The 20,134-nt window shown below is 47.1% G+C and overlaps 1 protein-coding gene across 4 annotated transcripts in view; it reads right to left on the bottom strand.

Annotated features, from left to right (window-relative positions):
• The window catches only part of MTCL2 (microtubule crosslinking factor 2), a 69,911-nt gene that overhangs the window by 8,031 nt on the left and 41,746 nt on the right, over positions 1-20,134 (bottom strand). For 2 of the 4 annotated variants that reach the window (XM_037012713.2, XM_017674441.3), the window contains exons 8-14: positions 19,642-19,872; positions 8,259-8,363; positions 7,128-7,295; positions 5,369-5,620; positions 4,255-4,326; positions 3,163-3,233; positions 490-1,840 (exon numbers count right to left, since the gene is read on the bottom strand). In XM_037012713.2, coding sequence (XP_036868608.2) covers positions 490-1,840; positions 3,163-3,233; positions 4,255-4,326; positions 5,369-5,620; positions 7,128-7,295; positions 8,259-8,363; positions 19,642-19,872 — 2,250 coding nt within the window. Of the gene's footprint in view, positions 1-191; positions 384-489; positions 1,841-3,162; positions 3,234-4,254; positions 4,327-5,368; positions 5,621-7,127; positions 7,296-8,258; positions 8,364-19,641; positions 19,873-20,134 lie in introns of all 4 variants that reach the window. The other 2 variants (XM_037012710.2, XM_037012712.2) reach the window with 2 other exon arrangements.

The following is a 20,134-nucleotide window of genomic DNA, read 5'->3' as shown; positions in this document are numbered from 1 at the left end:
GTCTTGGTTGGGTAGGGGCAGTGGTATGCCAGTAAATGTTTAATAACTAGTTTTCCAGGAGTGAGGGGAAAAGCTCTGATTTGGAGCATCTGCCAATTTTCAGGGGTATAAATCTTCCCACTGCGGCCAATCTCAAGGTACTACGGTGAGGTCCCTGAACACAGAGATGCACACAATTGGCGTTCACAAACCAAGTGAGCTGGCTGTAGCACACAGCAGGTGGCAGGAGAACAATGAGATGCTGGCAACATCTGGTGTGTGGTGGCAAAGCAGCTAGTCAAGCCACGTTCGCTCATCTCTTGGTACTCAGACCATGCATCCATCAGGTCTGCTGTAGTCCAGGTCTGGGGCCTTCTAGCTCCCACCCCTGAGCAGCACGGAGACTTTTTGAAATATACAACCATATTCCTGAGTTTGAAAACCAAAAGAGTTTGGAACTTATAGGCCAACCCCACCTCCCAAGAAAAAGGGCAGAACCCACCAACCTACCTCACTGGGAAGGACCATGGCCCCATCTCCGTCCCGGGGGACACCATCCTTCCCCACCTGGGGAAGCACGGAGAGTCTGGCCTCCTCACTGCTGCCTGACTTGGCTGCCTTTTTGTTCAGGATCCTGGCCATTCCCTCTGGCTGATGGTAACTGGCTGGGGAGAGGGGCTCCAGCTTCCTGATGCTCTCCTCCCCTGCTGCCGAGGTGGGGCTCGGTACCCGGCCACACACGTCGCGGAAGAACTCCTGCACAATGCCGTACTTGGGAGGCTCGGGCTTGGCTCGCGCCTCCGACATGCCCAGTTTCCAGACAGACTCCGTGCTTCCTGAGTGCTCCACCACACTGAAGAGGCTGGACAGCCCATCGTTGATGTTCCTCAACACGGGGCTGTCCCGTGTGGTGGTGGAACGGGCCCAGGCCGAGCCATTCTGCTTGCCCTGGTGCAGGTTCCACAGGCTGCGGTCCTTGGCGCTGTCCAGCTTGGACACGGACCGCCTCTGGAGTTTCGGAGAGCCATACTTGGGTGAGCAGCATGGCCGCTCGATACGTGAGTGTACCTTGTCCAGGGAGGAGGAGATCTGCTTGCTGCGCACAGACACCAGCGAGGAGCTGCGGGGCGACCAGCTCTTGCTGTGGAGGCTGCTGCGGGGAGGGTCGGTCTGCAGGCCTACGCTGACAGTGCGGATGGTCTGTGTGCCCACACTGGCCAGGCCTACTGTCTGGCTGGACGTGCTTTTTACCTTCCTCTCCAGCGAGCCTGAGCGCATGGCCTGGCGCACGCAATTGGTGATCTCCTTCATGTCGTCACTCATGTTGCCCGACATCTCGAAGTCATGCAAGGCTGCTGGGAAGCCAGGCCCAGCTGCTGCAGTGCTGCCCCCTGAGCCCCCGTCCAGGCGCTGCCGTGAAAAGTTGCAGAGCCACCGGCTGTAGGAGCTCTCGGCCAGTCCATCGGCCTCAGCCGACTCTTTGGGCTTGGCTGTGGTGAAGAGGAAGCCTGGCTCAATGATGATCTTGCCCTCCCTATCATGGACCACAGGGACGCCCAGGCGCCGGGCCACTGGGGGGCTGTAGTAGACTCGGATGCCCGTCTTGTCCGGAGCTGTGTAGCTGCGCTGCATCTGCCTCCCTGCTGGCTCCTGGCAGCCCAGGGCACCCAGGCGGTTGCAGTCCCGGGGTGAGAGCCCTGGCTGTTCCTGGGCATCCTTCTCTGGGTCCACTGGCTGGGCACCCACAAAGGCAAAGGCAGGGTTGTTGGGCAGCTTCTTGCCCCGGGTGGCTTCACTGGCAAGGTATGGGGAACAGTCAAGCAAACTTTCAAACTCAGACATGGAGGAAACAGATTTGGTCCTGGGAAGAGTGGAGGGGAAGAGTGGTGTTAGCGGAGGAGAGCACACACTGAGCAGGCCCACTGGCTTCTCTCCTGGGCTGTGCATGGCACGAGGGCTGGGACCATGAACGCCCGCTCACAAGACCCTGCTGGTGTTCCATCCCTTCCCCACACACACCGACACACCCAACACCACACACTCTGGCCACCGGCCGTTCTCCACCCAAGGGCTTTTTTCTGACTGCAGGAGCACACTTGGCCTCTACGCAGAGGAAGCTAGAAATAACAGTTTATGTGCCTAGACGTAGCCCTCAATGAACAACGGGTGGGCTTTGGTGGCTCGGCACCCAACCTCCTTTTTCCTTGGGTGGGAGAACTCTGAGTCGCATATTCCACCCCAGCTCCCAGGCTGGAATTATTGCCCCAACCTTCCCAGCTCCTCAGCGAAACTGAGCTCCAGTTGTCTGTGGAATGATAACATGCCCTTCATTGGCTGCTTCCCCTTCCCTGCCTCACTTTCATATGCTTCCTAAAAATCCTCTCCCAATAAACCATTCGCTTTCAAACCCTTGAGTCAGGATCTCTCAGATGAGGCCTCAAACCACTGTCTTTGCATCTGAAGGAAACCAAATGAGGATGCCAGTGAATAATGGCTGGCCCCAGACCTGGCACACGTGCTGCCTGATGAGTGAAGGTGCCAGGCATACCTAAATGCACTTCACATGTCAGCCCATTGAGTCCTCTGCTGGCTCCAGGAGGTACTTCTATCATCCCCACTAGATAGAGATGCGAGGCGTCACCCAAGGCACAGAGCGAGAAATGGCAGAGCTGGAATTCCAAGCCTGTACTCTGACTCCGGAACCTACCTCCTGCCCTGGGATCCGCCTGGTTTCAGGCTGCTCTCCCAGCCCCTGTGGGGTCCTGCCGCCCTCACGCCTTTCATGGGTCTCCTAAGGGTGGAGACAGGGTCCTGAGAGCCCCAGGAGTCTCCCTGGCCACAGCACAGGGCAGGGCCCAGAGGAAGCTGCTCAATAATCCCAGGAATGGAAACCCAGCTTGCTGTGCTGTCTCTAGACACAGGAAGAAAGAACCCCAGGAGAAGCTAAACATTTCCCAGCTGGGATATGCAGGGGCCCCAGTTTTGCATGCCCAGAATCAAACAGTCAAAAAATTACAGGCTGGAATATTGCCCCAAGCTTCCCACCTCCCAGGTGGCCTGGGTTCCATAAAAAACCGTATCCCAGTGTTTTCCCAGCTTTGCTGAGACATGGGGCTTGAGGGAGAAGAGAGGCCAAGGGCAGGGCAGGCCCACAGAGTGGAGCTGGAGGAGAGGATGCCACACCTCTTCAGGCCAGTTCCCCCAAGCTCGGCTTCAGAACCGGCCTCCTTGTCATGGATCTTCTCACTTCGTGTCTGTTGAGGAAGAGAGACAGGAAGGGTCAGTTCTGGCCACCAGCACACTGAGGGAAGGTGACAGGAGGTCAGCATGGGAGCCGACCCTGAGTCTCCTCCTGCAGAGCAGGAGTGAGGTCCAGAATGCCCCTTGGTCAGTTTCTGGCTACTGTGCATCTTAACCATCCCCCATAGGTACGTGATTTAGGCTTGGCCAATCAGAGCTCCAAGAGAGAACCCCAAGGGAGGATCCATTTAAGACTTACTCTGAATGTGGTGGCAGCAAGAACTCAGGGGTTCCTGTTCATTTGGTGATGACAGAAGGGATCTGAAGGTTCCTGCTCTGGGCTCATCACACCTGGTTCCAGAGCAGGTCCCTGGGACATGCACCAGCTCTCTGAACTTGCATCACCAGCCCTCTTGAGTGCCTAATAAAATCTCTCCTGCCTCAGTTCCCCAGAATTGTTTTTTTGTGGCTTGCACTAAGCCTCCTGATGAACACACCACTTCCTCAGGCTATCATGAGCAAAGGGCCTGTGTGTTCACTGCCTGGCTGCTCAGTGTGTTGCTACATGAATGATGCACCTGAGACTTAGGCACAAACTTCACCAATGTGTCCTAATTGATCTCCACACCCAGGGCTGGGCTAAAGCACAGAATGTGACTCTCATTTTACCAATGAGGTAACTGGGGCCCGGAGAGGGAGAATGACTTATCCAAGATGGCACAGTTATTTAGAGGCCCTGCTTTTCAGAAAGAGACAACCGAAACAAAGAAAGGGTAAGGGGACGGGCTGAGAATACACAGAGAGACAGCCAGCCTTTCTCCCAGGCATGGAAGGATGGAGCTGGCAGAGGGCCCTTCTTAAGTCCTAAACCACAGGCTAGAACCAGGGGTAGAAACCCCAGGATTGAGGAGCCCCAGATGTGAAGGTGTAACCTGTGGAATAGGGTTGCATCCTTCTTGTCACATCCCCCAAACTGAGGTATTTTCAAGTGTAGCCAGAAGCCAAGAGAACATGGGTGGCCTGCTACCCACTCACCTCTTTCCAGCTGTTGTCTTGCTTCTCCAAGTCCGAGTGCTTCAAGGCCCAAGGGTCAGCAGCCTTCTGCAGCTGGGCAAGGGTAGAGAGGGTGGTCAGTGACAGACAAAGCTGGCAAGCAGAACCCTGCCCTGAGCAGGGTCACTCCTAGGCTCCACTCTGCAGCCCGGAGGACCCAGATCGTGGACTAGGAGCCATCTGCCCAGTGGGCAGCAGCTCTGAGTCACCAGATGGATTTGAAAATGACCATGAATGCAGCCACAGGCATCCTTACAGATGCCATTATACCTAGAACAGCAAGTTATTCTACTATATTAATTCATGCTACAATTCCTGGAACAGTTAGAATAGCTAATTGGCAGCTGAATCACATCAGAGTAGTGTCTCCACGCTAGCAATGCTAAGCAGCAAGTTCGGCTGAATGACACCAGCCTCTACACTCTGTCATGAACAACTCTCTATGAAAGAGGCAACGTGTAGGCAGTACGTACATTATGATTCTATTAATGAAGAAAAGAACCTCTGTGAATATAAATTTAAATAGCAAGAAAGGGAGGCAGTGGGTTGAACTATGCTTTTGTAATATTTAGGTCTTATATAAAGATGAAGTCCTGATTTACATGCTTAAAACTAAAACTAAAACAAATGAAAATGTCAAAGTAAAGAATGAAGCACGGCAGCTGTGTACATGATGAGAACTGTAGTGGTGCAACGATCAACGATAATTGTTCCAATCTCCCCTTGTTTGGTTAGAGGGCTCCGATTTTCCTAAGGGCAACCATCCTTGGTTCTTCCCTTTTGGTTCCTGGGTTTCCACAGGTTCCAGGGATAGGGACATGATTTACAACTAGCCAATCAAAGCTTTGTGTGGAAAAGAAAAATTCTCTGTTGCAAGTGCTAAGCTGTGAGCATATGAGCACAAAACTGACAGTGGCCATATCTGAGGACAGCTTGCTTAAGAAGAAGAGGAAAGTGAGAGATTGGCAAAGAGAAAGACCTAGTTCCTGCTGGGCACCTGGATCAAGCTATGCCTGAAGGAGGAACTACCCCTGGACTTTTCCTACAGTGATTCCCTGTTGTGGCCCGAGCCAGCTTGGGCTGGGACTGGCCTCACCTGGCTCAGACGGTTCTGCAGCTCCTTTACCTGCTGCTCCACTTGCTGCTTCTCACCCTGAAGCCGCTCCACCAGCTGCATTTTCTCCTGGCTCCAGTTGTGCTCGCTGATCTGCAGCTGCCGTGTCAGCTCCATGACAGCACTGTAGGACTCGGCCAGGAGGTGCTGCTGCTCCTCACGCTCTCTCTGCAGGGCTGCCTTCCAGTCTGGCCCTGACCGCTCTCCAGCCCCCTTCCCAGCCTTCAGCTCCACCTGCAGAAGGAGAAGCAAACAGGGTGGCTGGTGCCAGGAGGTCCCTCCTCTCTGTCCTCCTCCCTCCTCCCTCCTGGACATGGCAGGGACCAGGGGGAAAGAGCTCTCCATGAAGGATCTCCTCACTCAGAGCTAACCCCTCCTCACAACCAAGTCTTCTGTGGAGCTCTTTCTACTTGCCAAGCTGTGCTAAGGGCTTTTCAGACATCAGCTCAATATCCTCATAAAACTGAGCAAAATAATTACCATTTCTGATATTTTACAGAGGAGAAAGACGTTCAAAGAGGTTGTCCCAGAACACACAGCTATGAAATGGCAGAGGTTCCCAGTTACTGCTTCTCATGATATTTTATCAACTCTTACCATAGTATGGGTTTAAGCTGGTGTGGGACAGGCACACAGTCTGAATGTGTGCAGGAATCACTCCAGTGTGATGGCTTTTTCAGCCCCAAACCTTGAGGTGGCAGGAGACAAACGTGCAACCTCAAGAATCAGTATACCCCATCTCCCCCAGGCTGTGGTCCGGGATGTTACCCCCATAGGGCCGGTCAGGTTCTGGTTTTCAGGGCTGGTTTTCGGGTGGTGACAGGAGCTGTGGATGCTGTGCAGATAGGGCAGGAACAGTAAGATGTGTAGGGATGGTGAGGAGGGAAGAGCGGGGACACTGGGAAGCCAGAATTCTGTGAGCTTTGAGAAGACAGTGGGATCATGGCCATGGGGAGCCAGGAGAGGCAGAGGTCTGAGCAGCAAGGGTCAGGTCTGCCACTTATTAGCTGGGTGACTTTGGGAAAGAAACTTAACTTCTCTTTTGCTTGCTCTGTTACTTATCTGGCCAGGATGAGTAGCCAGTGCACGCACCTCCGCAGAGCCCGTGATGCGTGGAAATGCAGCCCTGCAGTACAGGCAGGCTGGAGGAAGCTGGGACCTGCAGAGTCATGGCAGGTGTGTGTGCTGTGTAGGTTCGGGGACAGGGATCAGAACATTCTGAGTAAGAGGAAACCTGCACTCTCACTTTCAGACCAGAGGAGGGCAGCAACTTGCCTCCAGCCACATGGCAGAGAACAAACCTCCAGGGCTCATGGTTAAGGCGCCTTTGGTCATATTAGATTGTGGGGTGGGAGCAAAACAGATCCAGGTATCAGGGGTTAGGAGACCCTTATAGGGAGAGGAGGGAGCGAATGAGGACCGCAGGCAGCAGGAGTCGGTATGTGCGTGAAGGATGTCGCCAGGAACATTTAAGCATTCTGGCCTCCCCTGTGAGCCCATGGTGCAGCCAGGTGCCTGTGACCCCCCCATGCCCCTGTGTCAATCCCCCACCTTCCTTCCCCAGCCCAATAACTCCCAGTCACCACTGTTTCTGGTGCCCTTGTGTGAGTCCAGGCGAGTCTCGCTGTCTCTGGGCCTCAAGGTGAGGTGAGGGGGTTTCTATGAGCGTGGCCTGGGCATCCTGCTCCCAGGTCTGACAGCTGAGGGCCTGGCTGGGAAGGGGACAAGGTGGGAGACTCACCTGGGCGGTGTGGCCCTTGAGCTCTGCCCGCTCTGTCTCCCACGTGGCCTTGGCCTTGGCAAACTGCTGCTGCAGCTCAGTCAGACCGCGGCGTTCATCCCGGAGCAGCCAGCACAGCTCCTTCAGCGTCACCTTCATGTCGGCCAGTGTCTTGACGTACTCATTAGGCTGCAGATGTGGGCAAGACCCTGGTCAGGAGCTTTGGGCTGGGTGGGGAGCGAAGCCTGGGCTGGGAGTGCTCGCCCAGAGTGCCCATCCAGCCCCGGACTCTACTAGGCCTTGGACAAGACCGACGACCCCTTCAGGTCACCTCACCCATAAAATGGGCATGACAAACCCAGCCCCCCTGGCCACTCAATAGGTCAACACATGCCTCAGTCTCACATAAACACTAACCCTACAGTTACAGCAATTCAGCTTCTTCGAAGCTCTGCAGGGTCTAGCCCTGGGTCTTTTATCCTTGCCCAAGATCTGCCTCACCACGGGATAGATGGGGAGTCCAAGCCCTGGACCCTTCCTGACTGCTGACTTGGTCTCCATCTTCTCTCCTTGGCCCATGGCCTTTTCCCATCTATACTCAAGCTCACTGTGTGACCCTGGGAGCTCTCTACCCCATATGTAGACTTGAGGGTTTCTGACTAGATCACAAGGCAGATTTCATACAATTCCAGCCTGATATCCTTACTCCCACTATGTGCACTCCAAGCTGAAGCCAATCCAAGAATACCTTGTTACATCAGAGATGTATAGTATACACAAAATAGTATACACGGTTTTTTCCCCAGTCTCTACTGGTTTGAAATGGCCTTTTCCCTATGCTCTATTATGCAAGCTCCTATTCGTCCTTCAAAACCCACCACCTATGACCCCTCCTTTGTGGTACTATTCCCTATACTCCAAACAGAATTAATAGTTCTCTTGCCTTTGACCCCACAGTCCACCATCTGACCCATTGTCACTGCCCTGGGATGACCTATGAACCCCACAGCACAGAGCACCTGGGGCCAGGGACCAGGCAATAACCTCCTGCCACTTCAGTAGCCAGTTTAAGACAGATCAGAGAAGCTGGCAAGAAGTGATCACTAAACAAAGGAATAAATGGACAGGACAGGGACTGGGCTGAGAACGCACCGTGTTTTGGGTCCAGCTGTCCCCTGTGCAGGTTTTGTTATCAGAATGCTGGGCATTTAATTCTTCTTCTTCCATTAGCAGGTACAGCTCCTTCATGCTATTTACCTATTTTTAAAAAAACACACTCAGTGGGTAGATGGGAGGGTACCATGCCTGGGTGTCTGATCATCATGGGAGGGGATTCAGGTGAGTGGCCCAGACAGCAAGGGAATTGCACAGTCAGACAGGACTGTGGGCTTAGGGGGATTTTTGGTGCACAATGGACCAAAGGCACCCAGGCTCTGCCCTGATTTCAAAAACTTAACTTTGACCACTGGGTACCATTTAGGCCCAGGAGCAGAGTTGGAGAGTCAGGCCCTTCTCATTTCCCACACCATCTCTTTTGCCCCAAGGACCATGAATCATTCCCAAGAGCTGCCCAAAAATAACCATGTTGTCAGATTGGGTCAAAGTAGGCCCTTTGGTTGGAATAAAAGGGCCAGGGGGCACCCTCGTAATTATACATAAGGGCAACCAAAGGTTTGAGTGGACAGAAGGGAGACTGCTTGGGGTGGGGGTGGTGGGAGTTGTGGCTAATGGATTCTGGGAAGGAATCCAGAACCACCCAAGGAGTCCAGGGTACCAAGTGCAGGATGGCAATGAAGCAGAAGAAAGCCACCTCCTGACTGGGGTGCTCATTCATCATTCATTCATTCAACAAATATTTATCAAACACCTACCAAGCATCAGGCCCTGTGTTTGGTGGGCAAGACAGACAAAAACCCTGTCTCCTTTAGCTTCCATTCCAGTAGCAGAAACACAAACAAATAAGTGAAATGTATGAAATTAAATATTAGGACTGTCACATAGTAATAGATACTCTGGAGAAAAAGAGGGCAAGCAAAGAGCTAGGAAGTGCTGCAATGCGGATGATACTTGGGCAAAGTCCTGAAGGAGGTAAGGGAGTCAGTATGTGAATAGACACAGGTCAAGAATTCCAGGGAAAGGGCACAGCAAATGCAAAGGCCCTAAGATGGGAACATACCTGTTTAAGGAATTGTGAGAGAGCCAGGGGGGAAATAAGACAGATACAGGAAACAAGGCTGGTTGGCCAGGCTACCGTAGGGACTTTGGCTCCTATTGTGGGTAAAATGGGAGCCAGGGACAATTGTGAGCTGAGGAGGGACACTGGGCTGACTTTCAGATCACTGTGGCTGCTGTGTTGAGATAAATTGGAAGGGAGGAACAGAGGCCTGTATTGCAAAACTCCAGGGGACACCCTCCATGTGGAGGACATGCTGCCTGGTACACTTCTGAATGTAAGATGATTGGTGCAAGGAAGGGTGCAAGGGCAGACGCAGGAGAGGCCAGTTAGGCAGCTATGGTGAAAATCCAGGGAAGAAGGGAAGATGGCTCAGATGGGAGGGGGCAGAGCGGCTGGGTCAGATTCTAGACAGACTCTGGGAAGGTTCGCAAGAAAGGCCATTTAAGCCATGTGCCTGGATAAGCTCCCCAAGAGGGAAAGTGTAGGTGCAAGAGAAACAAGGCACAAGTACGGAGCCCTGGGGACTCTGACAGGAAGACATCAGGTCAGGGAGAAAGGAGGGTCCAGCCAAGGAGACTGAGGAGGAGCAACCAGTGAGATGGAAGGCAAACCAAGGGAGTGTGGTGTCCTAGAAGCCAGGCATAGAATAGTTTCCAGTGTCAGGGCAGGCATGCAGGCTGCAAAGTATGTGGGGCTGGGGAGGACAGGGTCTGCATGAGTTGACACCCTAATTCCGTTCCTGGTCATGAGCATTTAAACACACAGGCTTTGGTTGTCTATATACACAGGTGCAGGATTCTTTCTCTGAAGTCCCTGGAGCCAGGTGTGCTCGGAATTCAGAATCAATCGGGAATTAGAAAGATAATATGGCCCTTACCCTGTATATTCTGCAATAGCCTGGCAGGGTCTGGCATAATGCTCTATGCTCAAGGACACTGATATTTCCCCTACAAACATATGAATATTAACATAAAATGGGATAAATAAAGGTTTCGCTGCCAAATTAATGTCAGGCCAATTTTTTCCAACTGAGTTAGACACACAAAAATTCCCAAGCCCTAGTAATCTGCACAGGGAGCACAGACACACATCACATGGTGAACTGGATATTAGAGAAACAGAAAAGTAAAATCTGAGACAAAGACTATGAGCGGATCCCCACAGCCAGCTCCCCTGGGACAAAAGAAAAGCTGGTGCTTTAAAAGTCTTAAAGGGACAAGGGTTTAACAGGTGGATAAAATCATCCTGGGACACTCAGCTCAGCAGGCTGGGAATCTTAAGGAACTTCAGGCGCCCTAACCCCCTGGGTGGCAAAGCAGCTCTGAAGCCCCTCACAGCAATAAGCAGCCTGCCATTCGTTCCCCCCCACCAGCACTGCAAGCAAACCAGCTGACCCGCGCCACTGCTGTGGAGCAGCCAGGGAGCAGCCCCGCCCACAGCAATCACAGAGTCTTCTTCTAGCGCACAGCTAACTGGGACAGACCAGGAGGCTGCTGCCTATGCACAGCTTCCTGGCACAGGCAGACGAAGCTGGGGCAAGGTCCAGAGAGCACGAAGGGGTGCCATTCTCGCAGGAAAACACATCCAGCACACCTGCAACCCCCAGCAGTGCTCTAGGCTATCCCAAGGGCCATTCCACCCATGGCAGCTCAGGGGATTAACCCAGAGACGGCTCCCTGTGTGCAGGTAACCAGCACAGGCAGCGAAGAAGGGCAAGGCGACCAGCAAGCAGGAAGGGACTTTGTTCTTCCACCTGACACACACGCCACCTGCTGGCAATCACTTCTATAGCCATGAAAAGGCAGAATAATCTGGTCCAGTCAAAAATCACTCAAACAACCCCACAGAGGGAACCTGGTGAGATAGATAGAACCAATCATCCTGAAAAAGAATTCAAAATAAGAGGCATAACCATGCTGATGGGCCTGCAGAGAAATATGCAAGAGCTAAGGGATGAAGTCCAGAGGGAAATAACAGAAATGAAATAATCAATAGAAGGACTTAAGAGTAGACTGGACGAGGTATAAGAGACTATTAATGGAATAGAAATCAGAGAACAGGAATACAGAGAAGCTGAGGCAGAGAGAGATAAAAGGATCTCTAGGAATGAAAGAATATTAAGAGAATTGTGTGACAAAGCCAAATGGAAGAATATCCGCATTATAGGGGTACCAGAAGAAGAGAAAGAAAAAGGGATAGAAAGTGTCTTTGAAGAAATAAATGCTGAAAACTTCCCCAAGCTGGGGAAGGAAATAGTCTCTCAGGCCACAGAAGCCCACAGATCTCCCAACACAAGAGACCCAAGGAGGACAACACCAAGACACATAATAATTAAAATGGCAAACATCAAAGACAAGGACAGGGTATTAAAGACAGCCAGAGAGAGAAAAAAAAATCACCTACAAAGGAAAACCCATCAAGCTATCATCAGACTTCTCAACAGAAACCTTACAGGCCAGAAGAGAATGGCATGATACATTTAATGCAATAAAATAGAAAGGCCTTGAACCAAGAATACTACATCCAGAAAGATTATCATTTAAATCTGAAGGAGGGATTAAACAATTTCCAGACAAACAAAAGTTGAGGGAATTTGCCTCCCACAAACCACCTATACAGGGTATTTTAAAGGAACTGCTTTAGATGGAAATACTCCAAAGGCTAAGTAGATGTCACCAGAGAAAATAAAATCACAGCAAAGAAAGCAGACCAACCAAATACTAACTAAAGGCAAAAAATAAAATCAACTATCCACAAAAGCAGTCAAAGGAAACAAAAAAGAGCACAGAATAAAACACCTAACATATAAAGACTGGAGGAGAAAGAGTAAGAAGGGAGAGAAATAAAGAGTCATTAGACTATGTTTATAATAGCATAATAAGTAAGTTAAAGTTAGGTGGTTAGATAGTAAAGAAGCTACCCTTGAACCTTTGGGAACCAAGAATCCAAAGCCTGCAATGGCAGTAAGTACATATCTATTGATAATCACCCTAAATGTAAATGGACTGAAGCACCAATCAAAAGACACAGAGTAAAAGAATGGATAAAAAAGCAAGACTCACCTCAAACCCAAAGACATACACAGACTAAAAGTGGAGGGATGGAAAAAGATATTCCATGAAAACAATAGGGAGAAAAAAGCAGGTGCTGCAGTACTTGTATCAGACAAAATAGACTCCAAAACAAAGAAAGTAACAAGAGATAAAGAAGGACATTACATAATGATAAAGGGGTCAGTCCAATCACAGGACATACCATTATAAACATATATGCACCCAACACAGGAGCATTGACATATGTGAAACAAATACTAACAGATTTAAAGGAGGAAATAGAATGCAATGCATTCATTTTAGGAGACTTCAACACACCACTCACTCCAAAGGACAGATCCACCAGACAGAAAATAAGTAAGGACACAGAGGCACTGAACAACACACTAGAACAGATGGACCTAACAGACATCTATAGAACTCTACATCCAAAAGCAGCAGGATACACATTCTTGTCAAGTGCACATGGAACATTCTCCAGAATAGACCACATACTAGGCCACAAAAAGAACCTCAGTAAATTCAAAAAGACTGTAATTCTACCAACCAACTTCTCAGACCACAAAGGTATAAAACTAGAAATAAATTGTACAAAGAAAGCAAAAAGGCTCACAAGCACATGGAGGCTTAACAACATGCTCCTAAATAATCAATGGATCAATGACCAGATTAAAACAGACATCAAGCAATATATGGAAACAAATGACAGCAACAACACAAAGCCCCAAATTCTGTGGGATGCAACAAAAGCATTTCTGAGAGGAAAGTATATAGCAATCCAGGCCTATTTAAAGAAGGAAGAACAATCTCAAATGAACAGTCTAAAGTCACAATTATTGAAATTGGAAAAAGAAGAACAAATGAGGCCCAAACTCAGCAGAAGGAAGGACATAATAAAGATCAGAGAAGAAATAAATAAAATTGAGAAGAATAAAACAATAGAAAAAAAATCAATGAAACCAAGAGCTGGTTCTTTGAGAAAATAAGCAAAATAGATAAACCCCTAGCCAGACTTATTAAGAGAAAAACAGAATATACATACATTAACAGAATCAGAAATGATAAATGAAAAGTCACAATGGACCCCATAGAAATACAAAGAATTATAAGAGAATACTATGAAAATCTATATGCGAACAAGCTGAATAACCTAGAAGAAATGGACAACTTTCTAGAAAAATACAACCTTCCAAGACTGACCAAGGAAGAAACACAAAATTTAAACAGACCAATTGCCAGCACTGAAATTGAATAGGTAATCAAAAAACTACCCAAGAACAAAACCCCTGGCCCAAACAGATTCACTGCTGAATTTTACCAGACATTTAGAGAAGACATAATATCCATTCTCCTTAAAGTTTTCCAAAAAATAGAAGAGGAGGGAATACTCCCAACCTCATTCTATGTAGCTAGCATCACTCTAATACCAAAACCAGGCAAAGACCTCACCAAAAAAGAAAATTACAGATCAATATCCCTGATGAACATAGATGCAAAAATACTCAACAAAATATTAGCAAACCAATTTCAAAAATACATCAAGAGTATCATACACCATGCCCAAGTGGGATTCATCCCAGGGATGCAAGGATGGTACAACATTCGAAAATCCATCAACATCATCCACCATATCAACAAAAAGAAGGACAAAAACTGCATGATCATCTCCATAGATGCTGAAAAAGCATTTGACAAAATTCAACATCCATTCATAATAAAAACTCTCAGCAAAATGGGTATACAGGGCAAGTACCTCAACATAATAAAGGCCATATATGACAAACCCATAGCCAACATCATACTTAAGAGTGAGAAACTGATCAGGAACAAGGCAGGGATGCCTACTCTCCCCACTTTTATTTAACATAGTCCTGGAGGCCCTAGCCACAGCAACCAGACAAAACAAAGAAATAAAAGGTACCCAGATTGGCAAGGAAGAAGTCAAACTGTCACTATTTGCAGATGACATGACATTGTACATAGAAAACCCTAAAGATTCCACTCCAAAACTACTAGAACTAATATCAGAATTCAGCAAAGTTGCAGGATACAAAATTAACACACAGAAATCTGTTGCTTTCCTATACACTAACAATGAGCTAGCAGAAAGAGAAATCAGGAAAATAATTCCATTCACAATAGCATCAAAAAGAATAAAATACCTAGGAATAAAACTAACCAAAGAAGTGAAAGACCTATACCCTGAAAACTACAAGACACTCCTAAGAGAAATTAAAGAGGACATTAACAAATGGAAACTCATCCCATGCTCTTGGCTAGGAAGAATTAATACTGTCAAAATGGCCATCCTGCCTAAAGCCATCTATAGATTCAATGCAATCCCTATCAAAATACCAACAGCATTCTTCAATGAACTGGAACAAATAGTTCTAAAATTCATATGGAATGACAAAAGACCCTGAATAGCCAAAGCAATCCCAAGAAGGAAGAATAAAGTAGGGGAGATCTCGCTTCCCAACTTCAAGCTCTACTACAAAGCTACAGTAATCAAGACAATTTGGTACTGGCACAAGAACAGACCCACAGACCAGTGGAACAGAATAGAGAGTCCAGATATTAACCCAAACACATATGGTCAATTAATATACGATAAAGGAGCCATGGATATACAATGGGGAAATGACAGCCTCTTCAACAGCTGGTGTTGGCAAAACTGGACAGCTACATGTAAGAGAATGAAACTGGATTATTGTCTAACCCCATACATGAAAGTAAATTCAAAATGGATCAAAGACTTGAATGTAAGTCATGAAACCATAAAACTCTTAGAAAAAAACATAGGCAAAAATCTCTTGGACATAAACATGAGCAACTTCTTCATGAACATATTTCCCCAGGCAAGGGAAACAAAAGCAAAAATGAACAAATGGTACTCTATCAAGCTGAAAAGCTTCTGTACAGCAAAGGACACCATCAGTAGAACAAAAAGACATCCTACAGTATAGGAGAATATATTCATAAATGACATATCTGATAAAGGATTGACATCCAAAATATATAAAGAGCTCATGCACCTCAACAAACAAAAAACAAATAATCCAATTAAAAAATGGGAAGAGGATCTAAAAAGACAGTTCTCCAAAGAAGAAATTCAGATGGCCAACAGGCACATGAAAAGATGCTCCACATCACTAATCATCAGAGAAATGCAAATTAAAACCACAATGAGATATCACCTCACACCAGTAAGGATGGCCAACATCCAAAAGACAAACAACAACAAATGATGGCGAGGTTGTGGAGAAAGGGGAACCCTCCTACACTGCTGGTGGGAATGTAAATTAGTTCAACCATTGTGGAAAGCAGTATGGAAGTTCCTCAAAAAACTCAAAATAGAAATACGATTTGACCCAGGAATTCCACTTCTAGGAATTTACCCTAAAAATGCAGTACTCCAGTTTGAAAAAGATATATGCACCCTTATGTTTATCACAGCACAATTTACAATAGCCAAGAAATGGAAGCAACCTAAGTGTCCATCAGCAGATGAATGGATAAAGAAGATGTGGTACATATACACAATGGAGTATCATTCAGCCATAAGAAGAAAACAAATCCTACCATTTGCAACAACATGGATGGAGCTAAAGGGTATTATGCTCAGTGAAATAAGCCAGGTGGAGAAAGACAAGTATCAAATGATTTCTTCACTCATCTGTGGAGCATAAGAACAAAGAAAAAACTGAAGAAACAAAACAGCAGCAGACTCACAGAACCCAAGAATGGACTAACAGTTACCAAAGTGAAAGGGACTGGGGAGGGTGGGTGGGAAGGGAGGGATAAGGGGGAAAAGGGGGCATTACAATTTGCACACATAATGTAGGGGGTGAGGACACGGGGAAGGTAGTATAGCACAGAGAAGACAAATAGTGATTCTATAGCATCTTACTACACTGATGGACAGTGACTGTAATGGGGTATGTGGTGGGGACTTGATAATGGGGGGAGTCTAGTAACCATAATTTTGCTCATGTAATTGTACATTAATGATACCAAAAAAAAAAAAAACAAACCCACAACTCTCAGAGCTTCTGGATGTCAGAACTGAGGGAAGGAATCTATGATCTTCATCTGCAGTAGAATGGGATAATCATCATCTCCATATCCTAGGGTGTTTGTACAGGTGAAATGCAATACCCACGTAAAGCATTCAACCCAGGGCCCAGAACACTATACTCAGTATATGAGGGTTATCATTCACATATATAGTTTAAATTCTGCAAGTGTGGACATACATATTCCTTAAAAGTATGAATATATATCAATTTATAATTTCTATAGTGACATGCATTTCATTTATCTATTTGTGTTTTTACACACATGGGCTTTATATTGTTTTATATACATATATGTACATATCTATTTTCATAATATATATGGTTATGTTTATATCATGTCTATTTCAGTAAGTACGTGTATTTCTATTCATTACAGTTCAAAATTATTTAATTTTCTATACTTAAACTTTATTTTTTTCCTAAAGTTTTGTTACTCCAATACATGGAAATGGCTAGAAAGATTTTTTAACAAATATGGAGGATATGCCTGAGGTAAACTAATTTAAAATATAGGCTATGTGGCCTGTAGACAATTCGCTTGGGAGGGTGCAGGGGGACATCTACGTGAGCAGCCAAAACGGCTTCAGCTATGGAAAACAGTACACTGGTTCCCCGAAACATTAAAAATAGAACTACCACAGGATCCAGCAATCCCACTTCTGGGTATATACCCAAAGAAAATTAAATCTGGATCTCAGAGAGATTGTCTGCACTCCTTCATGTTCACTGCTGCATTATTCCCAGAAGCCAAGACATGGAAACAACCCAAGATTATACCACAAATGAGCAGATAAAGAAAAGGTGGTATATACATACAGTACATTATTATTCAGCCATAAAAAAAAAAAGAAGGAAATTGGGCATTTTTGGTAGCACGGATGGGCCTGGTAGACATTATGCTAAATGAAATAAGCCAGACACAGAAAGACAACTACTGCACAATCTCACTTAAATGTGGAATCTGAAAAACTCCCACAAGCAGTGAACAGAACGGTGGTTGCCAAGGGCAGGGGACGGGGAGGGGGTGATGTTGGTCATAAGGTACAAAGTTTTAGTTATGCAGGACTAATACATGCACAGCGTGGTGACTAGGGCTAACATATCAAGTTACGTACCTTAAATATACATAATTTCTATGTGGCAGTTATACCTCAATAAAGCTGAAAAAAATGTGCTTTATCAATACAATGATAAACCTTAATAGGCTTGATCAATAAGGCTTAATAAGGAAGAAAATCTTGTCTTATGCTACAACATGGATGAACCCTGAGGCTATTATGTTAAGTGAAATAAACCAATCACAGAAGGACAAATAAGTATGATTCCACTTATGTGAGGCACTTGGAGCAGACAAAATTATAGGGACAGAAAGTAGAATGGGGGCTGGGGGAAGGGAGGGATGGGGAGTTAAGAGCTTAATGGGGCAGAGTTTCAGGTTTGCAGGATGAAAAGAGCTCTGGGATGGATGGTGGTGATGGCTGCACAAAAATGTGAACGTATTTAATGCCACCAAACTGTAAACTTAAAAATAGTTAACATGGTAAATTTTATGTATATTTTACTACAATTAAAAAAAAAACTGAGCTTTATCCAGAGGCCTGTGTAGGACTTCCAAACGGGAGAGGTAGTTCTTTGTTTTCAAATACCACAGAAGAGAAAGCAGACAGTGGCTTCAAATAAGAGACCCCAGGTATGACACCACCCATATGACAATGGGTGGTACTTGAGGGGCAGCAGAGCCAGGCTCTCGATTGGCTTCTCACAGGGGACCTTCTGGGTCAGATGCCCCAGGGTGAGCGCAGTAGGGATTGGGTCCTTTTAATGATGGTTGGTAACTCTTCCTCAAGGCCCTTGGGGAGGAGGTAGGTGGCTGGGGTTATGAGCTCCATTGGGCATAGGTGGAGGGGATTCTTGCTATGGATTTAGGTCTAGTCATCATCCCCTGCTCCTGGGGCATTCAGACCACTCTAGAGAATCCCTGAAAGGGGTATATGGAAACTTGGGAAGTGTCACTGGGCCCCACTGGCTCTGGAAAGAATAGCTTAAGCCACAGGAGGGTGAACCTGAGCTAAATCAGAGGTACCTGTACCCAGAAAGCCAAGGTCAAGGTGAGCAGTGCCGGCTCAGGCGGGGGTCTGAGGTATGGCGGCCTTACGTGCCCCCTTCTCCTGGCAGTGTCAGCAGGCTGAGGACAGGAGCAGGGGCTTTGAAGACAAACGGTCCTGCAAAGGCTGAGGTATGAATGGACCATACGACTCCTGCCTAAGCTTCATACATTCCCAAAGTTCCCCTCCTCCTGTTTCCTGCCACGTCCACATACTATCTGCGCTATCATTAATGTTCTTAAGTCAACTTGCTATTTCTATTTAAATACATACATCTAAAAAAGGAAGTTGATATTATTACTAAAAATGGAAAGCCAGTACCCATTGCCGTAAGTCAAAAGTAACATTAAAAAAAAAAAGTATGTCATAAGTCAAAAATGAACACAACAGAAAAGAATGAACTACTTCTATATTCAAAACATGGATGAATCTCAAAAAATTACATTGAGCAAAAATAGCCAGACACAAAAGATTATATGCACCTATATGAAGTTTAGAATAGACAATAAATCCACTGTGTAAGAAGCCAGAGTAGTGCTGACGGCTGGGTCGGGCATACTGACTGGGGCCCTGGTAATGTGCTCTGCTGTGATCTGGTGGGAGCTCATTTGGGCATACACTATAAAACTGTCAGCTGTACACTTAAGATGTGTGTACTTTTCTGTATGTAAGTTATACTTTAGAAGAGTAAAAACATTAAAATATATCATATTTGCATGTAATGCAATAACAACAAAACCAGATTAAATTCACCTAGATACTGTACCCTGCTAAAGACTCGAAGGTTTGTTAAAAGGAGAAATGAACAAGTATTAGAGAGGTGTTAAAGACCCACCAGCCCCCAGAAGACCCACCAGCCCCCAAAGAGTCTTCCTCCTGGTGAGGTGGGGACCAAGTTTGTCTTCTTGACCATGGGATCCCCAGGCCCTGCCACAGCGCCCAGTAAAGAGCTGGTTCCCAACAAATAGATGCTGAGTGAGTAAATGAATGCAGGGATGGAAGCCTGCAAGCTGATGGCTCGAATTTGAGCCTCAGGGCTGTGTCGACACCAGCTAGGTACCCCTCTCCTCCTATCTCCCCGGGCCCACGCCCACCCCAGTCCCAATCCCAGGGGAGCCATACCTCAAGGAAGTCATCCCCCTCGCTGGGCAAAACCTTGCCCTGCCGCCAGCGCTTGAGAAACCACCGGAGCTTCATGAAGAGCAGCAGGAAGTTGTGCTTGAACTGCTGGGACTCCTGCACCAGCATGTTCTTCTCCTGGCTCCAGAATTTCTGCTCCAGCCTGCGCTGGAGGCCCAGACTCTGCAGCTCAAACTCCCGCCTCAGGAGCGCCCTCTGCTGGTCCTCCTTCAGCTGTCGAAGGGGACAAGAGTGTAAGAAATTCCGGCGGTCTTCCAGGGCACTGCCCCTCCCCATCCCAGGTCTCAGACAAGAGCAGCAAGAAAAATTTGGGTGGCGCCTGTGAGTGATCCCTGCCAGGGATTCCACCAGTAGTAGCTCATTCTGTTGAGATTAACAGTGCCCTTTGCTACTCCAGGGGAAAGAAACTCATAAAAGCAGCAGCAATAACAGTTACAAATCAGTGGAAGAGCTGGCAGCTGAACCTGGCTCTGAT

The sequence above is a fragment of the Manis javanica genome, chromosome 5 (genome assembly GCF_040802235.1).
Source record: "Manis javanica isolate MJ-LG chromosome 5, MJ_LKY, whole genome shotgun sequence".
NCBI classification, from domain to species: Eukaryota; Metazoa; Chordata; class Mammalia; order Pholidota; family Manidae; genus Manis; species Manis javanica.
This window is presented reverse-complemented; position numbering and strand designations above follow the sequence as displayed.